Source organism: Zingiber officinale, chromosome 8B, assembly GCF_018446385.1.
Source record: "Zingiber officinale cultivar Zhangliang chromosome 8B, Zo_v1.1, whole genome shotgun sequence".
In the NCBI taxonomy this organism is placed as follows: domain Eukaryota; kingdom Viridiplantae; phylum Streptophyta; class Magnoliopsida; order Zingiberales; family Zingiberaceae; genus Zingiber; species Zingiber officinale.
This window is the reverse complement of record NC_056001.1, coordinates 42,181,210-42,207,548: the sequence shown is the minus strand read 5'-3', so window position 1 is coordinate 42,207,548 and position 26,339 is coordinate 42,181,210. Positions and strand designations below refer to the sequence as shown.

The 26,339-nt window shown below is 46.1% G+C and overlaps 4 protein-coding genes across 5 annotated transcripts; 2 read left to right on the top strand and 2 right to left on the bottom strand.

Annotated features, from left to right (window-relative positions):
• Positions 1 to 9,958: 9,958 nt before the first annotated feature.
• Positions 9,959 to 11,785, top strand: LOC122016146 (GATA transcription factor 4-like). Of its 2 annotated transcripts, none has more exons than XM_042573365.1 (2): positions 9,959 to 10,418; positions 10,842 to 11,785. In XM_042573365.1, the coding sequence occupies exons 1-2, from the start codon at positions 10,065 to 10,067 to the stop codon at positions 11,562 to 11,564; spliced, it is 1,077 nt and encodes a 358-aa protein (XP_042429299.1). In that variant the 5' UTR covers positions 9,959 to 10,064; the 3' UTR covers positions 11,565 to 11,785. The 2 variants fall into 2 exon arrangements, with proteins under 2 accessions (XP_042429299.1, XP_042429298.1); XM_042573364.1 differs by having other exon boundaries at positions 10,839 to 11,785.
• A 450-nt stretch (positions 11,786 to 12,235) lies between these two features.
• LOC122016691 (glucan endo-1,3-beta-glucosidase 13-like) lies at positions 12,236 to 19,968 on the bottom strand. Its single transcript, XM_042574074.1, has 4 exons — positions 19,606 to 19,968; positions 17,798 to 19,072; positions 12,790 to 12,820; positions 12,236 to 12,707 (listed from the first exon to the last, which is right to left on the bottom strand). The coding sequence occupies exons 1-4, from the start codon at positions 19,787 to 19,789 to the stop codon at positions 12,566 to 12,568; spliced, it is 1,632 nt and encodes a 543-aa protein (XP_042430008.1). The 5' UTR covers positions 19,790 to 19,968; the 3' UTR covers positions 12,236 to 12,565.
• Positions 19,969 to 20,569: 601 nt separating this feature from the next.
• LOC122016694 (AP-4 complex subunit sigma) lies at positions 20,570 to 24,354 on the top strand. Its single transcript, XM_042574076.1, has 4 exons — positions 20,570 to 20,807; positions 21,366 to 21,452; positions 23,867 to 23,935; positions 24,010 to 24,354. The coding sequence occupies exons 1-4, from the start codon at positions 20,664 to 20,666 to the stop codon at positions 24,142 to 24,144; spliced, it is 435 nt and encodes a 144-aa protein (XP_042430010.1). The 5' UTR covers positions 20,570 to 20,663; the 3' UTR covers positions 24,145 to 24,354.
• A 517-nt stretch (positions 24,355 to 24,871) lies between these two features.
• On the bottom strand, positions 24,872 to 26,339 carry LOC122016692 (zinc finger CCCH domain-containing protein 2-like). The gene has a single exon (XM_042574075.1). It carries the CDS (start codon positions 25,890 to 25,892, stop codon positions 25,029 to 25,031), a length of 864 nt encoding a protein of 287 aa, XP_042430009.1. The 5' UTR covers positions 25,893 to 26,339; the 3' UTR covers positions 24,872 to 25,028.

Genomic DNA, 26,339 nt, shown 5'->3' with positions numbered 1-26,339 from the left:
GGTAGCGGTCGATTATTTCTCCAAGTGGGTAGAAGCCGAGCCACTAGCCAGGATCACTGAACAGATGGTCAAAAAATTCATATGGCAACACATCATCTGTAGGTTCGGTATCCCTCGCCGATTGGTTTCCGACAATGGGCGGCAATTCACAGGGAAGGTGCTGGAAGATTGGTGCAAAAGCTACGGCATCGAGCAACACTTCACGTCCGTGGCTTACCCCCAAAGCAACGGTCAAGCCGAAGTAGCCAACCGGGAAATTCTCCGTATTCTACGCGCTCGGCTCGACCACATGGGAGGAAGTTGGCCGGATGAAGTGCCGGGCGTTTTATGGGCCATCCGGACGACTCCTAAGGAAGGAACGGGCGTTACACCTTTTCATCTGGTGTACGGCGGTGAAGCGGTCATTCCAGTAGAAGTCGGCGTCGAGTCCGTCCGGGTCCAGTGTTATGATGAAGGCAACGCCGAGCGGAGGAATATGGAGCTGGATTTGGTTGACGAAGAGCGTGCCAAAGCATCCCTTCGGCTTATGGCGTACCGTCAACGAATGAAGCAAAACTATAACCGACGCGTCATTCCCCGATCATTCCAGATCGGCGACCTTGTCTGGAAGAAAGTCAAGCCGGTCGGCGACGTCGGCAAGCTTGAAGCTCCATGGGCAGGTCCCTTCAAAATCATCGAAAAGCTCCGCTCGGACGCGTATTATCTGGAGGATGAAGACGGTCGGCAGCTAGATAGGCCGTGGAGCGCGAACCACCTCCAGCCTTACCGGGCAGGGTGAAAGGTGTGCCTATGTAGATCATCCTGTGTACATTTTTCGACTGAATACTTGAAATGCAGAAATGAAAAGTCAAAAGAACGAATATAAGGCATCGTCATCAAGTAACGAAGGCCCCGCGCCGCTCGGCCGGAGGTGAATGGGCCGAGCCAATCGCTCGAGGAACGAAGGCCCCGCGCCGTTCGGCCGGAGGTAAAAGGGTCGAACCAAGCGCGCGAGTATCGAAGGCCCTGTACCATCTGGACGGAGGGAAATTATGCGAGCCAAAGTGCTCGACGAAGCAGATCCTGAGCCGTTCGGCTAAGCGTACGTTCTCCAAGTTAGGTGAAAGGTGCGCTAAATATAAATTTATATACTTTTTGGTCGCCTATGTACTTGCGATGCAGGAAGTAGAAAGATGAAAGCACATTGAGTATTCTCTGCTGAAAGGAAAGCCAAGGTTGCTCGACCTGGTAAGGAGTTAGCCTTAAAGGCCGTCTAGCCCAGACGTTAAACCGTAGAGCCGCGCCGACCGGCTATAAATATCCGCGCCGACGAGCTCCGTCGTTAAAGATCGAGAGCCGCGCCGTCCGGCTATAAATATCCGTGCCGACGAGCTCCGTCGTTAAAGATCGAGAGCCGCACCGTCCGGCTATAAATATCCGTGCCGACGAGCTCCGTCGTTAAAGATCGAGAGCCGCGCCGTCCGGCTATAAATATCCGTGCCGACGAGCTTCGTCGTTAAAGATCGAGAGCCGCGCCGTCCGACTATAAATATCCGTGCCGACGAGCTCCGTCGTTAAAGATCGAGAGCCGCGCCGTCCGGCTATAAATATCCGTGCCGACGAGCTCCGTCGTTAAAGATCGAGAGCCGCGCCGTCCGGCTATAAATATCCGTGCCGACGAGCTCCGTCGTTAAAGATTGAGAGACGAGCCGGTGTCTATAAATAATCCGAGCGGACGAACCGACGAGCTCCGTCGTTAAAGATCGAGAGACGAGCCGGCGTCTATAAATAATCCGAGCGGACGAACCGACGAGCTCCGTCGTTAAAGATCGAGAGCCGCGCCGTCCGGCTATAAATATCCGTGCCGACGAGCTCCGTCGTTAAAGATCGAGAGACAAGCCGGCGTCTATAAATAATCCGAAGCGACCGACGAGCTCCGTCGTTAAAGATCGAGAGACGAGCCGGCGTCTATAAATAATCCGAGCGGACGAACCGACGAGCTCCGTCGTTAAAGATCGAGAGCCGCGCCGTCCGGCTATAAGCATCCGTGCCGACGAGCTCCGTCGTTAAAAATCGAGAGCCGCGCCGTCCGGCTATAAATATCCGTGCCGACGAGCTCCGTCGTCAAAGATCGAGAGACGAGCCGGCGTCTATAAATAATCCGAGCGGACGAATCGACGAGCTCCGTCGTTAAAGATCGAGAGCCGCGCCGTCCGGCTATAAAAATCCGTGCCGTCGAGCTCCGACGTTAAATATCGAGAGACCGACGCTAAGTTCCGCTCAGACTCGAGGTATATAGGTTCTGATCGGCTTATAACGAGCGATTCTTACTAGCAACACAGAATGATATGAGGCCGAACGGAAGGGCTGGGGAAAACACTTGCAAGAATGCACCTCGAATGCCAAAGGTGTGATAGCAGACGAGTGGACAGCACAAGTATTAGCAAGGGGACAGTGCAAAAAGATAGAGTACAAGAAAGGAAAGCATCTCATTAAAATTAAAACCTTAGGCCGAGTGGCCTAAGTACAAAAAGGTTCATGTTCAGCCAAGCGGCGATATTACAAGAATTACTCGATGTAGTCGTAGAGGTCCCTCGGAATGTTGTTAAGGAGCTCCACTTGATCGCCGGCCGGAATATTGGTGGAATCCGGAAGAAGGCCCTTCGACTTCAGGTAGGTCATAGTGGCCTTAATGGCCAAGTCGAAAGCCGAGTACATCCGCTCGTAAATTTTCTCCGAGAACTCGGGCGATCGGATGTGTCTTTGTCGGAGAGCGGCGACTCGGCTCGGCTCGGCATCCTGGTATTCTTTGAAGGTCGCCTGGGAGCTTGTGAGGGCCTCATTCAGACGTTCAATCTTCTCCGCATCGGCCGAGCGGCCTGCCTTCTCCCGGTCAAGCTGCTCCGTCAGCTCCTTTATCTTCAACTCTAGGCCCCGGGCCTCCACGTTTTTCTTCTCCAGATCGGAGATGGCTGTGTTCTTCCGAGTGGTGGCCAGAGTTATCTTTGTGTCAACCGACTTGACTTGTCGCTCGGACTCGGCTAAGGCGTGGGTCTGGTCAGCTGTTTTCTTCTGCTCAGCAGCCAGCAGAGTTTGAGCTCTCTTTAGCTCTTTTTGCAGCTCAGAGTAGGAAGGGCCTTGGGAGCCGCTCGGACCGCCCGCCGCCCGCAGTTGCCTTATCTCCTCGTCCGCCATAGCCAGGCGGCTGGCAACTGCTATCTCTTCCACCCATCTCTGAAGCAAGAAGGCGCAGTTGTTAAAAGCCGAGCGCAGTTGTTAATGGTGTGCTCGGGCGCGGTGGGCCGGTCGGCTTCTGGTAGCAACTCTTCAGTTGGAAGATGAAGAGTAACTCGTATTGTGCGGCCGTGACTAGGGATAGCCCGACCGGGATCAGAAGCTGGCGCAGAAAATCGCGAATGGATGGCCGAACGTTGGACTGAACGGCGAGCAGGGGGGAGAGTGTCGACCGGAGTGGCCTCGACCGGAGTAGTCAGCTTGTCCCAGTCAGAAGGCGTCCGGTCGGACGAGATGGTCTCGGGCACAGGCGCCTTGCCTTTAGCAGCCACGGCGGCCCGGTCGGAGGGTTGGACCGCGGAGGTAGCCGAGCGCAGCGGAGTTTCCACCCGGCGCCTCTTTTGCAGTGGCTGTTCCTCCTCCCGAACGGACCCTTCCTCTGGGGCCGTTGGTTCCCTGGATGGGGTAGCTCCGCTGGCTCCCTGCTGTTGAGAGGCCGGAGCGGCCAATTCAGCCTGGGTGCCGCTCTCTCCCTCGTGAGAACCGACCAGCTGAATACCCAGCGCCTCCATTTCCTTTGCCGCCGCGGCCTCCAGACGCCGGCCATCACCGAGTCCATGACGATGTCACCGCATGAAAAGAAAAGAAATCAGTTAGCAATTAAAGCAAGCGCCCAAGCAAAATTCTTACCGAAGCCGAGGGATCCGTATAGGACTCAGCCCAAAATGTACATCACTCCCTCGTGAAGAAGTTTGTTGATGTCAGCCGGCTAGTACATTTGCGGCGTGAAGGTAATCCGGTCGGGTCTTGAATTTCTTCAACTCGGGAGTAGGAGGTAGACTGACCTGCCACTGGGTCGGAAAGTTGGGCTGACTGGGCATGCGAATGTAGAAATAATAGTCCTTCCAATTTTTATTGGAAGTGGGTAGTTTATTGAAGAAGACCAGACCGGGCCGAGCTTGGAACATAAAGGTGCCCGACTCGGCTTGCTTAGGGTAATAGAAATAAAAGAAGACCTCCGGTCGGAGGGGAATGTTGTGAATCTTAAACAAAACGACAACGCCGCAAAAGAGACGAAAGGTATTTGGTACTAAACTTCCGAGCGGCACGCCAAAATAATTACAGACGTCTGCTATAAAGGGATGCACGGGGAACTGCAGACCGGCGGTAAATTGGTCGCGAAAGACACAGAAACCACCGCGCGGCGGTCTGTGTGGCCGAGCGGCGGGACCAGCTAGATGAACTTCGATATCCTCGGGGATTTCGAAATTGTCAGCCAAAATATCAAAATCCCGTTGTTCGAAACGGGATCGCATGGTAGTATACCATGGGCCTAGGGGTTGTTCTTCGGGATGAGAGGAACTGGCCATGATCCGGATAGGAGAAATCAAAAAAGGAAGTTCCAAAGACGAAGAAAGGGAATTTCAAAGACTGGAGCTAGGGGAAGAAAGGCGAATTAGATACTGGAAAGGAAGGAGGAAAGACCTAAGACCTTACTGAGGGGAGATGGATCGAGGAAAGGCGCCGGAGAGCGTCAGGAGGCAGCAACAAGATCGCCGGAGCTCCAAAGCGCAGAGAGCAGCAGTAGAGGTAATGGAGGCGCGTGAAGGTGAGAAGGAAACGAAGAATTTATAGGGTGAGGGCCGGGCGGCCTCCACCGTCAGATCCAGGTCACGGGAATCAAAGCATACATCTAGCCGTTTATTTCGAATTGCTTCGATCACATCAAAATGTCATGCAACCGCCTCCGTACTCTGGTGGCATTGCTCTACGTGGCAGTCAATCATTCGGAGCATTTAATGAAGGTATGATCGACCTTGATGTCGAAGATTGGCGCAGAGAGCGAGGAGATCCGGTGAAGGCCATCGTTGATTCATTCAAGGATATTTCTGCGGCTGACCGAGCGGAGAGTATTAGCATGGAGGAGTCGTTCGGCTAGACTCACAGTCCAGTCAGTCGGACTATTCGCCTCCTTCGACTAGACTTGAAGGGGAGGCAAGTGATCCAGTAGTAAGAGCGGGCCCCCCCTCTTGCAAAGTCAACGCCAAGTGGAAGTCACCGGAGTAGCCGCCCATCCGGGGAGAGTGTGGTCCGACCGGACGGACGACCATGGACGGCCGGTCCGACCGGATTGCCGGCCGGCCGATGGAATCTAATACCCGGATGGGTCCGGCCGGCTCGCACTTATGGTCGGAAGGCACCCTGTCAAATCGGGGTTCCGACGCTCAGTTAAAAAGGTCATGGACCGAGCTGACCTTTTGACCGACCACAGTCATAAAGCACCCCTGTTTATTAGTCTCCACAAAGCACAAGTAAACCACTGCGGATGTCCGGTCGGATGTTGAGGGAGATGTCCGCTCGGACGACAAGTTTGGAGCAAGGGAAAAGACCCGAGGATTTCTTCTCTGACAACCGGTAGGTTTCACGTGTGTGCCATGCTCTAAATCTTGTGACAAAGGATTCTGCTGTCCCATCGAGGGCATGCTTTGACTATAGCGATATGGGTCAGGTAAGCTTTCTGACAGCCGCATACCTAGGAAAGGACAGAGGACACGTATGCACCTAGGTACGCGTGCCCAAACCCTTCACAAGCTCTATATAAAGAACCTCAGGTTTCGCCGGGGAGGTACGTATTCTGAGACTTTGGAAGCCACTTTGTTCATCGTAGCTTACCTGACTTGAGCGTCGGAGGGTCGCCGCCGGGAACCCCTTCCCGGCTCGACTTCTGTGCAGGTTAGCCGGAGCATCGCGCCACCAGTGGAGGATCTATATCAGCGAGCCGAAGAGCGCCACGTGCCCAGCGTCTGTTGACTTCTGGTTCGTACAGGATCAACTTATGCTCCTAAATGAGTTTAGGGGCATTGCCAACGTTACAAGAACCTATAGGGTCACACACTAAGGACAATTAGATGGAGATTTGGTTCATACGATGAACCAAGAGGATTAGATTCATTTGATTAATCAAATTGGATTAAGAGTAATCCAAATTGGGCTAATTGAGTTAGATTCAAGTTGATTCATGTATTTAATGAGTCTAATTTAGATTATGACTCATTAGATCAATTTAATTTAATGAATTAGTTTCATTAAGTTGGCTTGAATCAAATGGTTAGATTAGATCAACCATGAGAGAGGTTGAGTCAAGTTTGACTTGACTAGAGAGGAAGAGGAAGAGTCAAGTTTGACTTGACTCTTTACCACATCATGAGTGAGGTGGCAAGATGTGGACCAATAGTGTTGTTCCACATCATCTTGCTTTGCCACCTCATGGAGGTTACAAGCCTCCATTGCATTTAATGTGGGTTGGCCACATTAAATGAGTGGAGGTTACTCATTTACCACATCATTGTGAGGTGGCAAGATGTGGACCAATGGTAATGGTCCACATCTTCATGATGTGCCACATCATAGGAGTTACACAACACCTCTTAATGGCTTCACATTAATTGTGATTAATGTGGAATGAGAGTTACACTCCATAGAGTGGTCGGCCACACAAAAGTGGTGAATGAAATTTGATTTTCATTCAAGGCATTACTTCTTCTTCTTCTTCCTCAAGAGAGCTCTCTCTCTCTCCTCCTCTTGCCGTGACCACACAAGGTGCTAGCACACCTTTGTGTGAGGTCTTCTCCACCTACGTGTCCGTGTGGATACTTCTAGAGGACCGACGCTTGACGGTCTAGAGATCCGGCAACTCCTTGGACGAGCGGGAACACGAAAGGGCACGCAACAAGGGTAAAACTCTCAACACATAGATCTAGGAGTAGATCTAAAGGTTTTTTTTGAAACTCGTACTTGTATTTCGTTCGGTTTTCCTTGCACGGATCTACGGCTTTGGGTGATTCGGGGTATCCGCGACGCGAAAAGCGATTTTCGCGGCCTGAAAAACCCAACAGTTTTCTCATGCTCCTTTAACTGCCAAGAAGCATAGGAGACTACCCTGCCGTGCTGCATCAAAATAGCGCCCAAACCCTGTAGAGAAGCATCGGTGTAGAGTACGAATCCGTTCTCTCCAGAAGGTAAAACCAAAACTGGAGCCGACACTAATCTCCGCTTCAGCTCCTGGAAGCTGGTCTCGCAGTCCTTTGTCCAAGTGAACTTCACGCCTTTTCTGATCAGGCGTGTCAGTGGCATAGCTATGCGGGAGAACCCTCGACGAACCGTCTGTAATATCCTACCAGTCCCATGAAACTGCGAATCTCCTACACTGATTTCGACTACTCCCAACTGGTGACAGCCTCGATCTTCTGAGGGTCTACTAAAATACCTCAGCTAGAGATCACATGACCCAGAAAACCGACTGAAGATAGTCAGAAAGCACACTTGCTGAACTTCGCGTATAGCTGATGTCGTCGAAGAGTCTTCAAGACTATGCGAAGATGTTGTGCATGTTCCTCCTCGGAACGCGAGTAGATCAATATGTCGTCGATGAAAACGACAACGAACTGATCTAGATACGCCATAAAGATGTGGTTCATCAAAACCATAAATACCGCTGGAGCATCGGTAAGCCCAAATGACATTACCAAAAACTCATAATGTCTGTACAACAAACATTCTCAACCAAAGATCTCCGATAACAAGTCTAAAATCTGATCACTAACTATAAATCACCAAAAAATAGATCATCTCATGTGAGAGCAACGCTCCATCACAAGAAATACTATATATGTAGGAGCAACGCTCTACCACCAACAAGACAACCTATATGGGAGACAACCTATATGGGAGCAGCGCTCCAACACAACAATCCAAAATATGTGGGAGCAATGCAACACCACACACAATCCAAAATATGTGGGAGCAACGCTCCGCCACAATCAATCCATAATATGTGGGAGCAACGCTCCACCACAATAATCCAAAATAAATGGGAGCAACGCTCCACCACAACAATCTAAAATATGTGGGAGCACCGCTACACCACAACATCCCATAAGTGACCAGGACATCTTATTATCCAACTAGTGACTGCACGAATCACTCTACCACATATCACTGTGAGCAACCAAGGGTATCACAATCGAGTAAGTAAATCAAATCCATCGTCAACTCTATCAACATCGTAGGCCCCCCAGACTTTGACGGAGGTATGCAATATTTTTCACTGTAGCTACAGTCTCACTACTCTGTTTCTGTTTCATCCCGCCATTGTCTGATTTGAGCATCGGAGGGTCGTCGCCGGGAACCCCTTCCCGGCTCGGCTTTTGTTGTAGGTTCACCGGAGGTCCACTTCACCCTCGGAGCTCACCCAAAGATAGCCGCGAGCGCCACGTCCCTAGCATCCGTCGACTCGACTCTCAGACGGGATCATTGATCATGGCTCTTTTCCACCTCAATTGGATAAAAAATATACTAGATTTTTTTTAAAATAATGCTCAGATGAAAAATATACTAGATTTTTTCTTTTAATAGTGTTGAATTTAAGAAAATTATATTAAGCGGGGTAAAATTGTGCTCAATTTGATAGAAAATATACTTGATTCTATTTTAAAGTGTTAAATTTAAGAGTAATTATATTTATTTTTTGATTTTTTTATAAGAATATGAGAGATAATTACGTAATGATATTTGTATAAGAGAGGTGAAGTAAATAAAATTTTATAGGTATGAAATGGAAATAAAGTTTTTTTTTCCTTTTTTTTTAGAGATGATGACTGTTTGGAAAATTGAAAATGTATTTAAAAACTTTTCTCCCATTTTCTCTATTTTTAAATCTATTTTTTAATTTATTCATAAATAAAATTAGCCTGCTGACATCATCTCTCGATGGGATCACGTTCCCACGCAAAATAATGACATACATAAAAAACATGAAATTGATCGAACTGAAAAGACAAATATGCCCATGCCTAATTATGAGTTCCCATCCTTTCATGTCTCTCCTCACACGTGCTCCTTGCTAGAGTCTACCACGCGCCCTGCAGGTGAACCCGGCTAAGCACGTGCGCAAAAATCGCGTGGAAGCAGACCGACTCAATTGCCGGCCGACGCGTGGATCGACCGCCGCACCGTCTGGCGCTTTACCCGAATCGGCCCCTCCGCACGTGAGAGCGGAACCCCAATCACGTGCTCATCGCATCCCCTCCGCTTTCTTAAACCCGAACTAGAATCAAATACCGTCGAGTAATCGCAGCCTGCCACTGGATGGATGACGCGTGTAGAGGAGCGAGAATCGAGCCGGAAAAGCAGACTCGCGCCACGTCGGATATGGACGCGAAAAAAAATTGAAAAGATAACGGGTAAACGACAGCGACCTCTGGTCACTGTCCACGTGGCGGTCGTATGGTACGTGGCCGAGCTGTAACCGTCGTGCTTAAGCGTGGGCGAAGGAACTTTCGAAGACCGATTACCCAAAATGCCCCTCCTTAAAAAAATATTTTTATTTGACAAATTTAAATACTAATTTAAAATATATTTTTTCTATAATTCCTATTAAAATGCTGCGAGACCTGTAAATTCCTTAACTTTCCTCGGGGGAGGAAACTGACGCGGCGTTTGGTCCGTTATTTGTGAGTAGGCACGAAGAGAGAGCCGTAAATTAACGTGCCTGACGGAGACGGATCGCGCAACGGGCCGGTGGCTAGGCTAGGACAGTAATTGATGACGAAGGTGGGGGTAGTTTGGGCATCGTGGGGGTTACTTCATAGGGGACTCTTCGATGGAGGTGATGAAGGGGGCTCTTTCCTCGCGCGCATAAATAATTAACTTTAACTTACCCTTTCGCTTTATTTACAACGCCAGTCTTCGCCTTTGCGTTTGCGACGACCACCTGCAAATCAATCCCCCCTCTCTCTCTCTCTCTCTCTCTCTCTCTTTCTCTCTCTGTAAACCCTAACTTCGAGGCCGGAATGGAGGCGCCGGAGTACTTACCCGCCGGTTTCTGGCGAGCCGGGAACCCGCATTGCGTACCGGAAAAGGACGCCGGAGGGGGGGTGGACCAGTTCGCCGTCGAGGACCTGCTAGATTTTTCCAAGGAGGAGGAGGGGGAGGGAGAGGGGGAGGAGGAGGGGGAGGGGTGGGTCGTCGCAGGAAGCGACGAAGGCGGATCCGATGACGCGGTGGGTAACTCTGCCGATTCCTCCACCGTCACGGCGGTGGACAGCTGTAGCAACTCCCTGTCCGGATTCGAGCAGCATTACCCCGAGGGCCTCTCCTTCAGGAGCTTCCCCGACGCCAGCCTCTCCGACGACCTCTGTGAACCGGTAATTCCATTTCTGTTTTAACATCGTCTTACTGTGTGCTGATCGTCTAACGTTCATAATTTGAAATCTGTCTTTCTACGATTTGAAATCAATTAAACCACCGATTTGAGAAGAGAGATCTGTTTTCAGCTTCTTGTGATGGAATTGTTTCAAAATGTGCAGACAGCAGGCGAATGAAATTCGTCACTGGGCTGGAAATTTCTGTTTCAATTTTCCAATTAATTTCAGTTCAGTTTTTGTTATTCCTTTTGTTCCAAGTAAAACTGAAACAATTATGAAGAAACGTCCCCACTGATATCGACCTTGATGCTTGGGACGATAATTCTGTTCTAGAAATGGAAAGTTGGAAGGAAGATGCTTTTTCCGGTTACTGGAGCCCTTTTCACCTTCATTTCATATGATTTCCTTTTTTGGTTGCAGCAGTACGATGAGTTGGCGGAGCTGGAAATGGCGGTGTCCAATTTTGAGGATTCCTTCTCCAGCGAAGACCTGCACAAGCTTCACCTCATAAATGGCGTCAACTCTGCCTCTTCCTCGTCCTCCTCCTCGGCCACCGTCACATCCGCCGGCAGGCTTGCAGAGGACTCCGTCGGCGGCGGTGAGAAGCAGATTACCACTTTCCGTCCGGAGGCGCCCGTCCCTGGCAAGGCGCGGAGCAAGCGCTCCCGCGTCGCCCCATGTAACTGGTCCTCCCGGCTACTGGCCGTATCCCAGTCGGCGTTCGTCTCGCCTTCCCCTGACTCGGAGCTCATCGCAGCGACCCCCGTCGCCCGCGCCCCGCCCAAGAAGGCCGCGAAGAGGAAGGAGCCGGCCGGTCTCGCCTCCGCGGACGGGCGCCGCTGCGTCCACTGCCAGACCGACAAGACGCCGCAGTGGCGGACGGGGCCGGTGGGCCCCAAAACGCTCTGCAACGCCTGCGGCGTCCGTTTCAAGTCCGGCCGCCTAGTCCCGGAGTACCGCCCAGCCGCAAGCCCCACCTTCGTCGTCTCCCAGCACTCCAACTCCCACCGCAAGGTCCTCGAGCTCCGCCGCCAGAAGGAACTCGACGAACTCGCCGCCCCGCCCGCCGCTCTCTTCGACACCCTCCCGCCCATTCCTCCCGCCTCCTTCTTGATCCACGGCCCGGACATCCGACACCTCTTCTAAAGAAACCCTCTCGTCTCCGGCGACTTACCTCCCTCCCGTAGGCATTAATTTGAAGAAATTTGGACTCCACGACATGCTCCTTTTTTTCAAGCATCTCATCTCTCTGTCCTAATTTTTCCTTCTGTTCTTCAAAATTAACTCTAGGCGAGTTTGATCCTTAACATAAAAAGAAAAAAAGAAATAATTCACTTCTTAAATAACAATCAATAATTTCTCTTTCTTATATTTTTTTTATATATTTCAATTTAGTGCATCAATAATAATCAATAAAATAAAATTGGCTGTAGCGTAGGATACGAATATGGCATTGATGTAGGCGTCCTCGCGATCCCAGGCACCTGCTGCTGCGGCTGATTCTAAATATTGCGTTGGGGGCCACAACGCAGAAAGAGAGGACTGTGTGATTTTTTGAAGGGTTGGGTGGGCACATGGTAACGTGGAGACGGAGTGGAGGCCACGTCTGGTGGCACGTGCGGGGGCGGGAAAGGCAGTGCTCCGTCGGCAGAGTTTTACGGGGAGAGCGAGACCACATATATTACGCGCATGAGGAGGATGCATTTTAAAAAATAATTTTAAATATTTATTTAATTTAGTATAGCTTTTATGAAATATAGTTATATTAACTTTTTTCGTAATTAACATGCCACCAGTCCACATTTTCGATCAATACATTTGTCAAATAAGAGAAATAATTATAAATACCCATGACTTTGACAAAGTCATTATACTAGTTTAAACACTTAGATTATGGCATATTGACAGACACTTCTAGCATTACACCAAGCAACTATCATTAACCTTGAGAATTCTTTAGGACAATTTATCACTAATATTTGATATGCATACCGATAAGCAGAGAATTACTCATCCTAAAGTGTTCTTACAGCGACAGTAGTATTCGACAATGGATCGCCCACCAACGAAGATTTCACAACCATCAAACTCCACGATAATCCACTTATCGCGATCTCTGACATCAGAAGTGCTGAGCCTAATTTATCTTAATGAGAGGCAATGCCCGCAATGTAGACAAACAATAGAGTGAACATGTAAGGCAGGCTTTCTTTTAGCCATGAAGGATTGCTGCCCTCTGAACTAGATGTTAGAGCCGCTGATGTAGTAGAATTCCCAGTGCCCATCTTACTGTGAAACACAGCACACAGAAAGAGTATTACTCGAAAAAGTCGGTAAAAATCTCGTGAATTTGACTGAGAAATTATGGTACCTCGAGGTGGAATAAACACATGCATCATAACCTGCAACAGAATTACAATCTTAGTGAACCAAAAAAATATTAAGACTATAAAAATTTAGTTAGTTCAGAAATTGTTGGTTCAGTTTGTTCAGAAAGCTCAGTAGAATAGATGAATCGTCCATGTTTTATTCTGGGAAGTACTTCAATAGATCAGGAAATGAGTGATGGATTTTCTTCGGCAAATATTTGAAATCCACACATATTTCTGAAATATTGCACCTAGTTTTCAAATTGTCTGAATACCATAAAAATCCTCGAAGTAAATTAAATGAGCTTGCAGCCCTTTCGAACATTTAGATGACTACCATGCCAGCCTGAATGCTCTGTAAACCCCCATGCTATAATCCTGTTCTTTTACTTGTTAACATGCAATATATCCATTCCAGTCTAATAATATTCGTACCATTCATCCTAAATGTATAGCATAGATAATTTCTAAGGGAGCTTGTTACGCAAATTAGAACTCTCATATGCAAACTACATGCTAAACACGGCAATAATGAATCTCCAAAAATAATACTTTCATGTAACCCGTGAACAGAGAAGATGGACAATGATCCATTCAACCTCAGATCACTGTACTCACTGAGAGAGAATATAAAGAGAAAGATGACAGACATACATAGAGTGTGGAGATTGAAGCAGACAAGGCTAAAATACGAAAACATGAAGAGCATCTTAAGGAAGATGAGTGACTTGGGTGCAATGTGATTTGAATAAAGCAAGGAGAAGGTCAGCTTGCTGAAAACAAAGAGATCAAGTTCGCTAGAATCAAGAGCCTTCTACGCATAGATAGGGGATAGTGCAACAAATTAAAGAAGAAATCAGTTGTGCAACAAACAAGGCAGCAGATAAAGGAGACTGCAGGCAGGCAGAAGTCCTGGGCTTGAAAATGAATAAACAGGCCGGATGGCTTTTAGCAGAGGTAGGACTAGATCTCCTAGAAATAGAAGCTTAAGATGCAACGGGATTAGCCCCCATGACGTAGTACAGACGATGGACGCATGACATCTTTGGCATAATGGCTAGGGGTCGATTCTCAGGAACTGACGACCTAGGGTTTATCCCACCATGCACCTGACACTCGTTTACCTACATGTATCTCCCTCCATATCCGTGGGGCCGACACTAGGAGAGCCGTTAATGTAGCAGATCTATATTTAAGATGCAACGGGATTACGAGGAAAAGGATCCACCAATGACGTTGGATGAAGCTTGCTACTCACTGTTAAAACCGGTCCTGAAATATTCTCCACAGCTGGTGAGATATTTGATTACCATACACTATGATTTCCATAATTTAATTAGCACGTCTGTATATTTTCATATGTTAGTTTCCAAGACAATCATGAATAGAACTTGAATAAATAGAGCTTTCATTTGCAGTAATAAAAACCAGTACCAATAAAGGAAAGGTGAGATATTTGGCTCCACAAATTCTCCCTTACCCTCGACAAGCTGAATTGGTGCTTCAGGCCAGGATGTGAGCTGGAGATGCCAGTTTGATTGGCAGTGATGGATATGAATTGTGAAAGTTCATGAGGGTTGCCTATGACTTGCTTCTTCATAGCGTACAGAAGGCAAAAATAAGGGAAGTTAGTGTGAGGGTGATAGCATGTCACACGTGAAGAGCATCACAATGAGCTAGTCGGTTGGAGGCAAAGACAACAGTGCTTTTATAGGGCAGGTGGATGCCCTAGATGTACCTCTAAATGAGCACTAGGCAAATGGATGAGATAAGAACAATTATTTTGAGAAGAGGGAAGGAGAAGAGGCCCATTGCTATAAGCATGTGTGAGATGTAGATATTGACAAAAAGAACAAGGAAAAGGCGACTGATCCCGTCCGGAAGCTGAGTCAGACGGAGGGGCCATCGACGAAGACAGGGACCCTAATAGAGAGAGGACTTGGAGCTAGAACTCGAAGAGATGCAGTGCAAACTTCGGATCTTCACGCGAGGCAAGGAAAGATAGTCGAAAGTGGTACTTGCGGGCTTATGCACCCCACAGGGAGATCACACGGGAGCGTTAGGGCGAGAACCGGGGAAGAGTTCTTGACACTCCGACACTCAATCAGAACGAGGGCAGAGCGAAAAGTGCAGGAAGAAAATAAATAGTAGAACTGTAGTTGATGCGTGTGTACGCACGTACCTGACCAATGGAGAGGACCCCTTTTCATACTGCCTCTCATAACCTCCACAATAATGAGATGTCATAGTATGATGCTGGAGGATGTACGTCGAATTTCCACTAGGTAGAGGTAGGTTCCGTGGCATACATGTGGTAGAATATCGGAATATTCCCTGACGAATAACTGTTATTCCTTGACAGGTGGCTGCAATTCCTAGACAATGTTGTTTCCTGGTGATAGTCCGACCGACACTAGGGCTGATCGTGTGTATGTTGGGAACCACACCCCTCAGCAGCGAGGAACTGAGTCTTGGAGATCCGACCGACACTAGAGTCGGTCGGGAGTAGACTGGGAGCGATGCCTGAGAAGTGAGGGACTGAGCCCGGATCTGACCGGCACGGGGGTCGACCGGGAGTAGATTGGGAGTCTTGCCCATGAGAGGTGAGGGGCTAAGCCTTGAGGTTCCGACCGACGCGGGAGCCGACCGAGAGTAGGCTTGAAGTCATGTCCATGAGAAGTAAGGGGTTGAGCCATGGGGGTCCAACCAGGAGTGAACCCAGAGTAGTAACCACGAGGCATGGGGAGTGGAGTCCTAGAAGATCCAACCGACTCTAGGGGTCATTCGGCTGTGAACTAAGAGCAATAACCTTGGGCCAGGAGGAGCCAAGTTCCGAGGATATGGTCCGTTCGGACATGTACTCTCCAACTTTGATTGTCACCTCTTCTTAACTTTTTACCACATCACCTATTGACCACACTATCCTTGGAGTCATCCACTATACGTATCAGCGACCTTCTAGGAATATTTTTGGAAATCCTAACCATAAAAGGAGTGTTTGGTTCCATGTAGAAGGTGTAGGAATAAAATATTGTATTGTCTTGTTAAAATACCTATACATGGGTATATATACGACTAATGATGAACATCTAAACCAACACCAATCTGAGACTAAATCCACTGCATTGATATCCCTATTATCTCTAATACTCTTAGACAAGTTATATTGATATTAATTAGAATTTAAATTAATATTTATGTTATATATAATATGTATCAGTTATATTAATGTTAATTAGAATCTGTAGTTATATTAGTTTGTCAGTTATATTCTCCTAAAGTTGTCAATTTATATTAGTTATAAATATTAATAGTCAAATATTAATGTCAATATATAACAACTAATTATCTTAATATCAATTTTCTTGGCCCTTTAAAGGGTGGCAAGTTTCAACACAATACAAAAAATAAAATAAAATAACCATGCAATCTTGTAGGTAAGCCCTGTAAAACACTATTTATTTCACCATTATGCCATCTGATATGGTATGTTGTAAGTGAGTCGTTCAGACTTAAGAGCCGGTCGGAAATAAGACCCGGTCGACCCAAAAACTGGTCGAACTTAAGAAACTGCACTCAGTATCAAGGTACTAACATAAAACCAATCGGTCATAGAGCCGGTCATATTTAGGGGACCCAACTTCCCATTTGTTAAGCATAAGTCTCTCAGCATGTAGTCAGTCGGTCCGAAAGCCGATCAAACTTAAGGGACTTGTCGCTCCACTCATTGCTAAGATATACAGAATAAACTCGATCGGTCTTAATGTGCCGGTAAGGTATACTAGACAACTCACCCTTTGAAGGCAACCTCCCAACATATAGCTAGATGGACTAAGATTCGATTGGACTTATAGGAGCCAAGGTGCTCAACATAAAGTCATTTAGCATTATTCCCAGCATATAGCCAATAGACACAAGAACCGTTCAGTCCCTTATTTCTCAGCTCTTTATTACTAGCTACAATACTCAGCATGATAAGGCAACACTCAACGTATCGCCAATAGGACATTCATAATGTCGATCGAGCATTCATATACTCAGTTGGATATAAGGTCGTTCAGATTTCCTCCGGGAAACAACCATATCAGAGAATCACAATAATCCGTTAGAGAATAACAACTACTGGTTAGGGAATATTCGGATCTTCTGACAATACCTGCAACGAAACCTTCTTATAAAGGTGGCTATACAACTTTCGTCATTATGACAGAGGTTATAAACGACTGTTCATATACGTGCAAGGGAAGATTCCTCAAACGAAGGTTGTACATCTTTTAGACTGTACACTTTCCATTACCTGACATCTTCTGCCAGCAAATATGCTATGTTGCCTTATGATTGCGGAAGTTATGAGAAAAAGGGAGGTTCTCTCCGTTGGCAAGGTATGCTTTAGTACGCTACATTATGCTTTACTATGCTTAATCACGCACTCACATCTACTGCTCATCTTCTCCACTTTTCACCTCGCCCATCGTACTAACTTGCGCGTATGGCCTACCCTAGGGACCCCCCTTCCTGGTTCTCGCCCTAACGTTCTGCTCTTTCATGTGTGCGCAGAAAGGCGCCGAAAGGAGTGCCAGGTGTCATCGTTTCTCCCTAGCAGAATCATCTCCCGTCAACAGCAAAACCACCTGCCTAGCACGCTGTCTCCACCACCTTTAGACAGGATTGTTAAATTATATAATTAGAATTATTTGTTTATAGCCTTGAGGGCAATTTAGTCTTTTACCTTTTTAATTTAGGGTTTAGATTTTCTGATAATTCACAATATAAGACTTTGTACTCTTAATGCTTTTTTTGAGTATTCATCAATAAAGACGGCTACTTTTCTTTGACATCAATTTCTACAAGGATCACTATCAAACTTGAGTAATTTCCCATAACTAGGTATTAGTAAAGGTTTGCCTCATCGATTTAGGTGTTTGCAAGATTTTTTCCCAAGTTCAGAAAAATTCAAAAAACTGCCTTCAAACACAGGACAATTCAACATAGAATAAAGGCATTACTTACTTGGATCTTTGATGGTTTTTACTCCTGTACCTCCAAAGTTGCAAGCAACATCAGTAGCACCATTCAGCTGATAGAAGCTATTGAAAGCATAAGATGCATGAGAAGCCAATGTATCTGGTTGATAACATGGCTGACTAGGTTGAATAGCTGAACAATCAACATTGCCTGAGCCACAAGCCCAGTTCAGTGCATTTTGTAAATCTGCATCTGAAGCATTGCTGGAAGCCACACACCAGGTACCATTTGAACTAGTGATATTTGCCCCAGTAACAATGTCCACATTTCCCATACCAGTCCAATCAAGACTATACACACTAGTCTGATCTGGATAGAACAGACCCCAATTCCTCTCTGACTCCAAACCTGGTTTCCTATTCTCATTGAACAATGAAAAAACATAGATATCAATTTGCTCCCCTGGCTTTGCCGGAGTTCCAGCATCATTGACAACATGACGAATCAGATTTGTGTTGTAAGTCTGTGCATTATCTGGAGTTGCAGCAGTTTCCTTAGCAGCACCTTTGTTTGGCCATCCTGATTCAGTGACCATAATCTTCAATGTTCTAAAATTTAATGCCATTAGAGCGAAAAAGATAGAATCCAACTGTGCATCAAACATGTTTGTGTACACAAGACCAGTATTTGGATCAATTACATCAACTGCTGATGAAGAGAAGAGAGCATAGTCCAAAGAGACGTTACTAGGAGACTCTCTATAAGCATAGTAGGGATAGAGATCCACCATGAATGGAGAATTGTTCTCAACAAGGAACTCTAACATTGGCTTCAAAAAGAATGCATATTTACTGTCCAAAGCCCCAGCTGAAGGTGGAAATGATCTGGATAAAATTCCAAGAGAATGTGTGCTAGATACTTTAATTCTTTTGTGCAAGCCAACCTTCTTAAGTGCTGTAAGAACATTAACCATGGCAGGTACCACCAAGGCTGAAACATTGTCTTTGATCTCAGTGACCTCAGCTCCCACCGTAATGTAGGTGATCATTGTCGCTGGGTAGTAGGGGAGTATACTGTTCTTGAGCCAAGTATCGACATTGGATTGGTACTGTGAGAAAGGGAGCAAGTCCGAGTTTGGAACACCAACCATGAGCTCCACGCCTGTGTTAGCAAATGCCTTGATTACCTGTATGTTGGAGTCATAGATTCGAACATACTTGATAGAGTGAAGCTGGATCAGCTGTGCAACTTTGTCTGGTGTTGGAAGGTCATCAGCATTGCGGCCGTAGCACACACCAACCTTGCTTCCATTACAATGAACTGTGACAAGAGTTGGCAAAACATATCACATTCGTATAAAGTTCAGCAATTGACAAAAAAAAAAAAAAAACTTCAAAAAAAAATTATCTTCCTTCATTTAATTTGAATATATAAAAAGAAGATGAATCTCTTCTGCTTTGGGCCCTAATTGTTCTGTAGCTCTTTGTCATTGTAATGCATTCTGCATCTAAATGAATATGATGTATTAGGCTGAAAAGTGATAACTGGAAGTACGATAAGGTTTAGATGAAGTGCTTCAAGCAAGAAAGAGTTTGACGTGGAAGCACTTAAATATTTTGCTCCTGATGATCACAACACAACAAATGAGGAATACCCTATCGGGTATGAAATAGCAACGCCTCGAAAAATCATCGAGAAGATACAGAAACGAAACCTAGACTTCTGAAGGAATATCTACATCTAAAACTTCACCATCCAAGATAGCATCTCTAACACCTGTTGACAGTCCTAAGAATAAAGCGAGTAGAGAAACTCAAGCAAAAACAGTAAAGTTCATCTTGGAAAGCACTCACCGGCAAAGAAGGGCATGAGCAAGAGTAAGAAGGCGATCGAAGGAACCAGCGTCAACCGTCTCCCCATCGAATCAGCGACTCCTTGCAAGGAGGGATCCTCGCGGAATGCGTCCACCTTCACCACTGTCTTGGCGAGCGATCTCATACCAAGGCCGACATTTTGACCTCTTCCTCCTGGATTCATCCTGTCACGCTTCCATCGCCAGTGTGCCGTTGGCTTCGCGGCACGGCCTTCGAGGGCGGTCTCACTGGTCTGCCGCAGTCAGCTGAGCGTCGAGTAAAGCCACCGCTGCGCGGACCTCATTCGAGTGTTGTTAATTGCGGTTTAAACATGTGGGTGGAGTCCGGAAAATTTGATTCTTTTTTTCCTCCCAATTTTTTTTTTTGGTACCTTATTATTAATTGAACACCTCCATGGGCTCCATGACCCGGCTGCACAGCTGTACGCGCGAGTTTTGAAGGAGACTGGAGACAGACATGCGTGGGGTCCAGTCACCGAGGTCCACCAGAGCACATTCCTTTCGCACCCAAATCTTGTTTCGAAGAGCAATTCAAAGCTCAATGTGGTCCCTGATGGGAATACCAGTATTGGGGTGGGTAATCAATTGGGCCAATTCGGTGGCCGTGATCCGTCCGATGAGATGGGACGAAAGATTAGCGGATGAGATGTGGTGTCTAGATCATTCTTGGCACTGTCTCAGCACGTGCCAACGCAGTAACACACTACTCACAGTGTATTTGTCGACATTCTCGTAATTAATTGTGACTTATCAGTTTAAATGACGGTTAAAAATATATTCAAATATTAAAAGGTTTTTCATATTTTGAATCTCTGCCTCTGGGGAGGAAATTTTAATACTTGAAATGTTAGGTGGTCAGCTTATGTTTGTATAATCTTTAGGTAGAAAAACTCTATTTTCGTATTTTCGAGGGGGTATGTGAAAATCCAGGGTCAATAGAAATTTTGTTGAAAAGCGTCGGGCACGCGATCGAGGAGGTAGAGAAGTGTGCTGAGGCGGGAGATCGTCGAGGAGGGCGACGAGAAGGGGGTGAACTCCATGGGGATCCGGTTTGTGTTGTTGGTGAACAAGCAAGGACAGACGCGGCTGGCGCAGTACTACGCGGAGCACCTCACCCTCGACGAACGCCGCGCCCTCGAGGGCGAGATCGTGCGCAAGTGCCTCGCCCGTACCGAGCAGCAGGTCAAACCTTCCTCTCTCCTTTATCACTGCGAGCTTTGTAGATCCATGTTAGGGTGATCTGTTTTTTGGGATGATTACCTCAAATTTGTCGCTTGGATTTGCTATCCTCAAGGAATGGATTTTCTGATCGAGATCCGTTTATTAATCAATCATATCCAAAGACGTTGATGTGGGTAATGATCGATTGCAACGCCTAAGTATCATTTTTTTGCAGCTTGATGTCTCTAAACTCACGAACATTAGGGTTGAAAGATTTGACTTTGTTTCTAACAAGAATAAACAGCCGGGCTATCTAGCATTCATAGTTAGCGAATTCTGAAAGTTTTGGGCTTAGTGTTTTTTGCTGTTTGACCAAGTTTGATGCTTATCTTCCCCCCTCAGTTTCATAATGTTGTTGGCTGCGAATGGAGGCTCTTAATTAGACTCAGATGCATTTTAGTGTAATGAGATCTGTTGATTTTAAGAGTCTAGTGACTAAAATGGCTCAGATTTACACTATTTCATACATATTGTATATAGCCAACTTATTTTTTTTAAAAAAACTTTCTCTAATTGCAGTGCTCATTTGTTGAGCATCGGAACTACAAAATCGTGTACAGGCGCTACGCATCACTTTTCTTCTTAGTAGGAGTTGACAATGATGAGGTAATCCATACTACCCTGCTTGTAATATTCAAGTACTATCATTTTTTTTGGTGGTGCGATAATGTCCTCAATTATCTAACTTACACTAATGGGATATATGGCAGCAAATGGAATACACCTACTGCGGGAGTTTGTTATAAGTATGAGAAATGCATATATTCAAACAGAAAATTTTGTTTTTAGGAGTAAAATAATCTAGTGCCAGTAGTTTCTTATTGTGGGAATCTCAAAATACAACTACTAGTAAAAGAATAACAAAAGAAAGAGTGTTAATACATGGTAGAAGTTTGCCTATTTGGGATTTATATTCTTAGTTCAAAAAACATGCATGCCATTCATAAATTTCTATACACTAAGATTGATTGAAGTAAATGAAAGGCTGAAGAAAGAACGTTGTTGTAAGGATTTTGGAGATTATTGATCAATGATTTTTTGAAGGTTTTTCTATAATTTCTCATTAGCTAATAAGGAGGCTTAATTGGTAATTGATCTCGTCAAATGTATATTTAGGCTTTAACTCTACACTTTTTGGTAATGTTCTTGTTTTCGCTATCGAAATACTCTTCTCCTCCCAGCTAGCTTCCTTTGATCCAACATTTTTGATTGCTTCTCTTATCAATTGAGCTACTTTGTTCCTAAATCTAACTAAAATAGGAAGATGAAGATTAGGGGTTAGGTACTAAAATTAGGGTAGGTTATGTGGACTGTTGGTTCCATGAGATGGATGGGTGACCATCAACCCTCAGCTTGAGATATGGATTATGACTGGAAGACCAAATTGGTTTAAAAACTGTTTAACTGATGGGGTCTGGCAGAGATATTACCTTATTCCTAATAGTAGCAAACTGAATGGCATAAACTAGTTCGATATGTCCAAAGTACTTTTCCCTGTAATGCCTTGGCCCAGCTCATGGAGGTATAATGAGATTTCTCAAGGTTTCCCAACCTCTTGCTTCTAAAGGCTTCTTTCTCTTGGCTGGATTTTGGTCCTTCTTACTACAAGGATCATGTATTCCATACATCTTCTCTCTCCTAGGGTTTCATGGTCCCTTTGCCACTGCTTCTCTATATCTTTTATGCTATGTCTACTTCAAAGGGAGGGAAGAGAATGGAAGGAAGGCTAAGAAGGAAGTGGGAAGGGGAGGAAGAGCGGAAGGACTCCCCTCCTTTCATTTACACAGAGTGAAGGATGATAATGGACAATATAAAAGAGTGCTAGACCACTGAACCCGTTGTTGTTCTAACCTTTAATCAACAAGCTATCTCCATACACGAGCCCTCTTGTGGTGACTTCAGTGATCCCCCTCACCCTGTGGATCCACTGTGATCACTCAGCAGTGGCTATAGTGATTCCTTAGGCAACAACTACAATGACCCCCTTCTCGGTGGCGGCCACAGTGATCCTTTGGTTGCAAAATCATTTGTTTCTCATAGTGATGACCACAATAATTCATTAGTGGCAAAATCAATTCCCAAATGACCTTTATACCAATGGGTTTAGTGGATAAGTTTTTTCAAATGTTGATGATAGCATGGTCATTTCCAAAGAACCCCTCATTCTGCCCCCTTCCATCCTGTTTTTGGTGGAAATTTCGTCCAAATCCTGTTTCGTGCCCGAACTAGATAAAGGAGGGGCACAAAATAAGGCTGCTTCCCATTTCCTCACTGGCAATATGAAGTCGTTCCACAGAAATAGAGAAGCTGTTAGTGCTTCAACCAGAAGCAATAGCTTAATACTAGTTCAATGGATAAGATGACTGCATTCCAGCTCACTAGAGAATGGGATGCCAGTGGTCTGCCGCCAAGCTCATTCTGAATTTGGAGCATTACATTGGAATCTTGAAGGATCACCTTGAATGCATGGTTGTATCTTTGATTAGAAAATGGGTCTTCCCTTTGTTTTGAATAAGTCAGAGAGTTGCAATTAACAGTCAACTTAGAGCTGCGACCAACCTGACTAGCTAATGGGAGTTGTAGGCTATCCTGCCTATGGCATTGCATTTCTAGTCTACTTTGTTAGAAAAGCAACCACAAGAGGTTGAGAATAAATAAACTGCCGACCTGCTTATACTATTTTTATATGTTACATGAGGCTTATTCTTCTTTGTTTGGTTTCATCTTCATGGCTCTGGTGTGATACCTGCTTGTTCTCGCCTCTGTAAACGCAACTGGTGAAAATAACTCGTTTGATTGAAAGTGTTGCTGGTCAATCTCTGCTGTCATTATTGTGTGTGCTTCTGGTGGAGCACACATGGAAGGAGCAAACAATTCAGCTCAGTTATTGCATATGTTGCAACGGGTGTCGTTGTAGTAGACGTTATTGCATATGTTGTGTTCATTTGTGTAGAGAATGTTAAATTATACTCAGTGATCTCTTTGAACTCTGGTTAACTAATATCAACTGTCTTTTTTAGAACGAACTAGCAATCTTGGAATTCATACATCTGTTTGTTGAGACAATGGACCGTCATTTCGGTAATGTGGTAAGTTACTATTATTTTCCGCATTGCCCAACACAACCACTGAGATTCGCGTTGATCGTTTAACCTCTTGCCAGTGTGAGCTCGACATCATGTTCCATCTCGAGAAGGCGCACTTCATGCTGGAAGAGATGGTGATGAATGGGTGCATCGTGGAGACCAGCAAGTCGAACATCTTGGCACCAATTCAGCTCATGGAAAAAGCTTCTTGATTCATGCTTGCTGTAATAATAATCCCCCATTACTTGTGGTTTTCCGAACAACATAAATGAAACTGAGTTGCCGCCGTAGGCTATTTCGTGTGCATCATCAAATGACAACTGACGTGAAGCTGTTACCAGCAACATCTTAGCCAATTTCATTCCTACTTGTACTATTACATCATAACTCTAGATTGATTGCGAGCACCTTTTCTTAATCAATTTTGATTGAATGAGCTCTTATTGTGAAATTGTTTAGTCGAAGGAGAAGCTTACGACGAAGCGGAAGACGACAAGGACTAGGTTTTGGATGGGTAATGGTGAGCACAAAGGAGGGTCTGGGAGTGCAGTGCGGTGCAAGCATTTACGCAGAGACAGATTGCTACATCCGTTTTGGAAGGCCACGGCAGCTTGTGTGATTCTGAGTGTTGGGTTTCCTTTAAGGTGGCAATAATTTAAGCAAAAGCGAAAGAGAGTGAGACCCCATGCAATGAAGTGGGCGTACGTAAAAGTAGGACTCCAGTCCTTGCACGTAATTCTTTTAATGACGCTTTTCCATAGATTTATCAATAACATTATTATCTGCCGTGCCTAATCAACTAATTGGAAGGTGAGATATTTATGAATTAATTTTCATTGAACTTAATCAACGATCAATAAAATTATTTATTTAATTTATCTAAATTCTTATTATTATCTTTTATATATATATATATATATACAGTGTTTCTCAAATGTGAATGATTACTCTTAAATTCAGATACATAACTGATTATACATTAATGGGGGAATAAAGGGATAATTAAAAATAAAAAAAATCTTCGAAATGTAGTTACGGGAAAAATAGATTTATTTAATGACAAGATTTTTAAAAAAATGTCGAAGGTTGTGGATTTTTAATCCTTCACCAACTCTGACACCCACCCCAAGTCCGGCAGCGACGCGGCCGACGCCGACGCTTCATCCTCCTGCTGCTTCCATTCGTCGAGAATATTAAAGCTCTGCCGCCACCGCCCTGCTGGAGCCTCCCACTGCTGCGCCGCCGCAAACGTGGCGTCTCCTCTCCCTCTCGACGGCGGCAACGACTTCGCCTTGCTCAGCTTCAGCTTGCTCATCCCCGACGCCAGCTCCGACAGAGGGGACACCAGCGTCGACTTCGGGGACGCGCTCCCCTTTCCCGGCGAGAGAACGATGCGCAGCTGGTCAGGGGAATGAGCGAAGAAGCACACCCGCCGACGGCAGGCGGCGCCGTCCTTGCACGCTTGCGTCCGGTAGCGCGCCGGGTGGAGCCACGTCTCGAACACCCCGTGGGCGAGGTCGCAGGCGTCGCCGCGGCGGCACCCGCCGCCGCGGCGGAAGTCGGGGCAGGGCGCGCCGGAGTAGTGGTACCGCCGCGGGTCGCGCCGCCGCGCCTTCTCCCCCGGGTGCGCGAACGGACACTCCGTCCAGTCGTGCGCCCGCCCTCGGCCGCACCGCCGCACCTTGAACTCGTACATCCGAAACTCGTCGGCGCCGCACGAATCGGCACAGCCGCTGCCGTTGCAGGGCAGGAACCTCTGGAGCGACACGACGTCGTCGGAGTAGGACCAAAGAAGAGGAATGCGGACGACGCTGGGTCGGAGGCGCATTGGTTCGCTGGAGGCCATGGGAAGCGATCGGAGGCGGTTTTCGGCCGTGGTAGGTGACTCGAAAGCGGTGCGCATTATAAAGGCAGGCGAGGAAAGATGGGGCGGGACCCGGACGAGGACGGTGGGCTCCATGCGTTTATTGGTAATTTATTGTGGTGAGTAAATATGTTTTTGGGCGATTCAATTTGGAATTAAAATAGCGGGTGGGAAACGGACGGCGCTTGGATTATCATCGGCGGTTGGTGGAAAAGCTGATGTGGACACGTGGATAAGGTAGAGTGGGTATTTGACGCGCAGGAGCTGCTGGCCCCGCCAGCCACTCGCATAGAAATAAACAAACGAATACAAATTAGTTTGAAATATATATATCTATTGGAAATTAATGGCGTGTTACTTTTCTGTTTAGCTGACAAGAAAATGTGAGAGATGGAATCTTTGATTGTAGTATCGATTAACCTAGAGAAGGGAAACCTCGAGAAGCAAATGGAAAGAGAAAGGGAGAGAGGGCTTTGAGCAAATATAAGCTTTGGAGTGACTTTAGTGTAGGTAGTGCTTGTTGGCTGGTCTCCATGTACAATA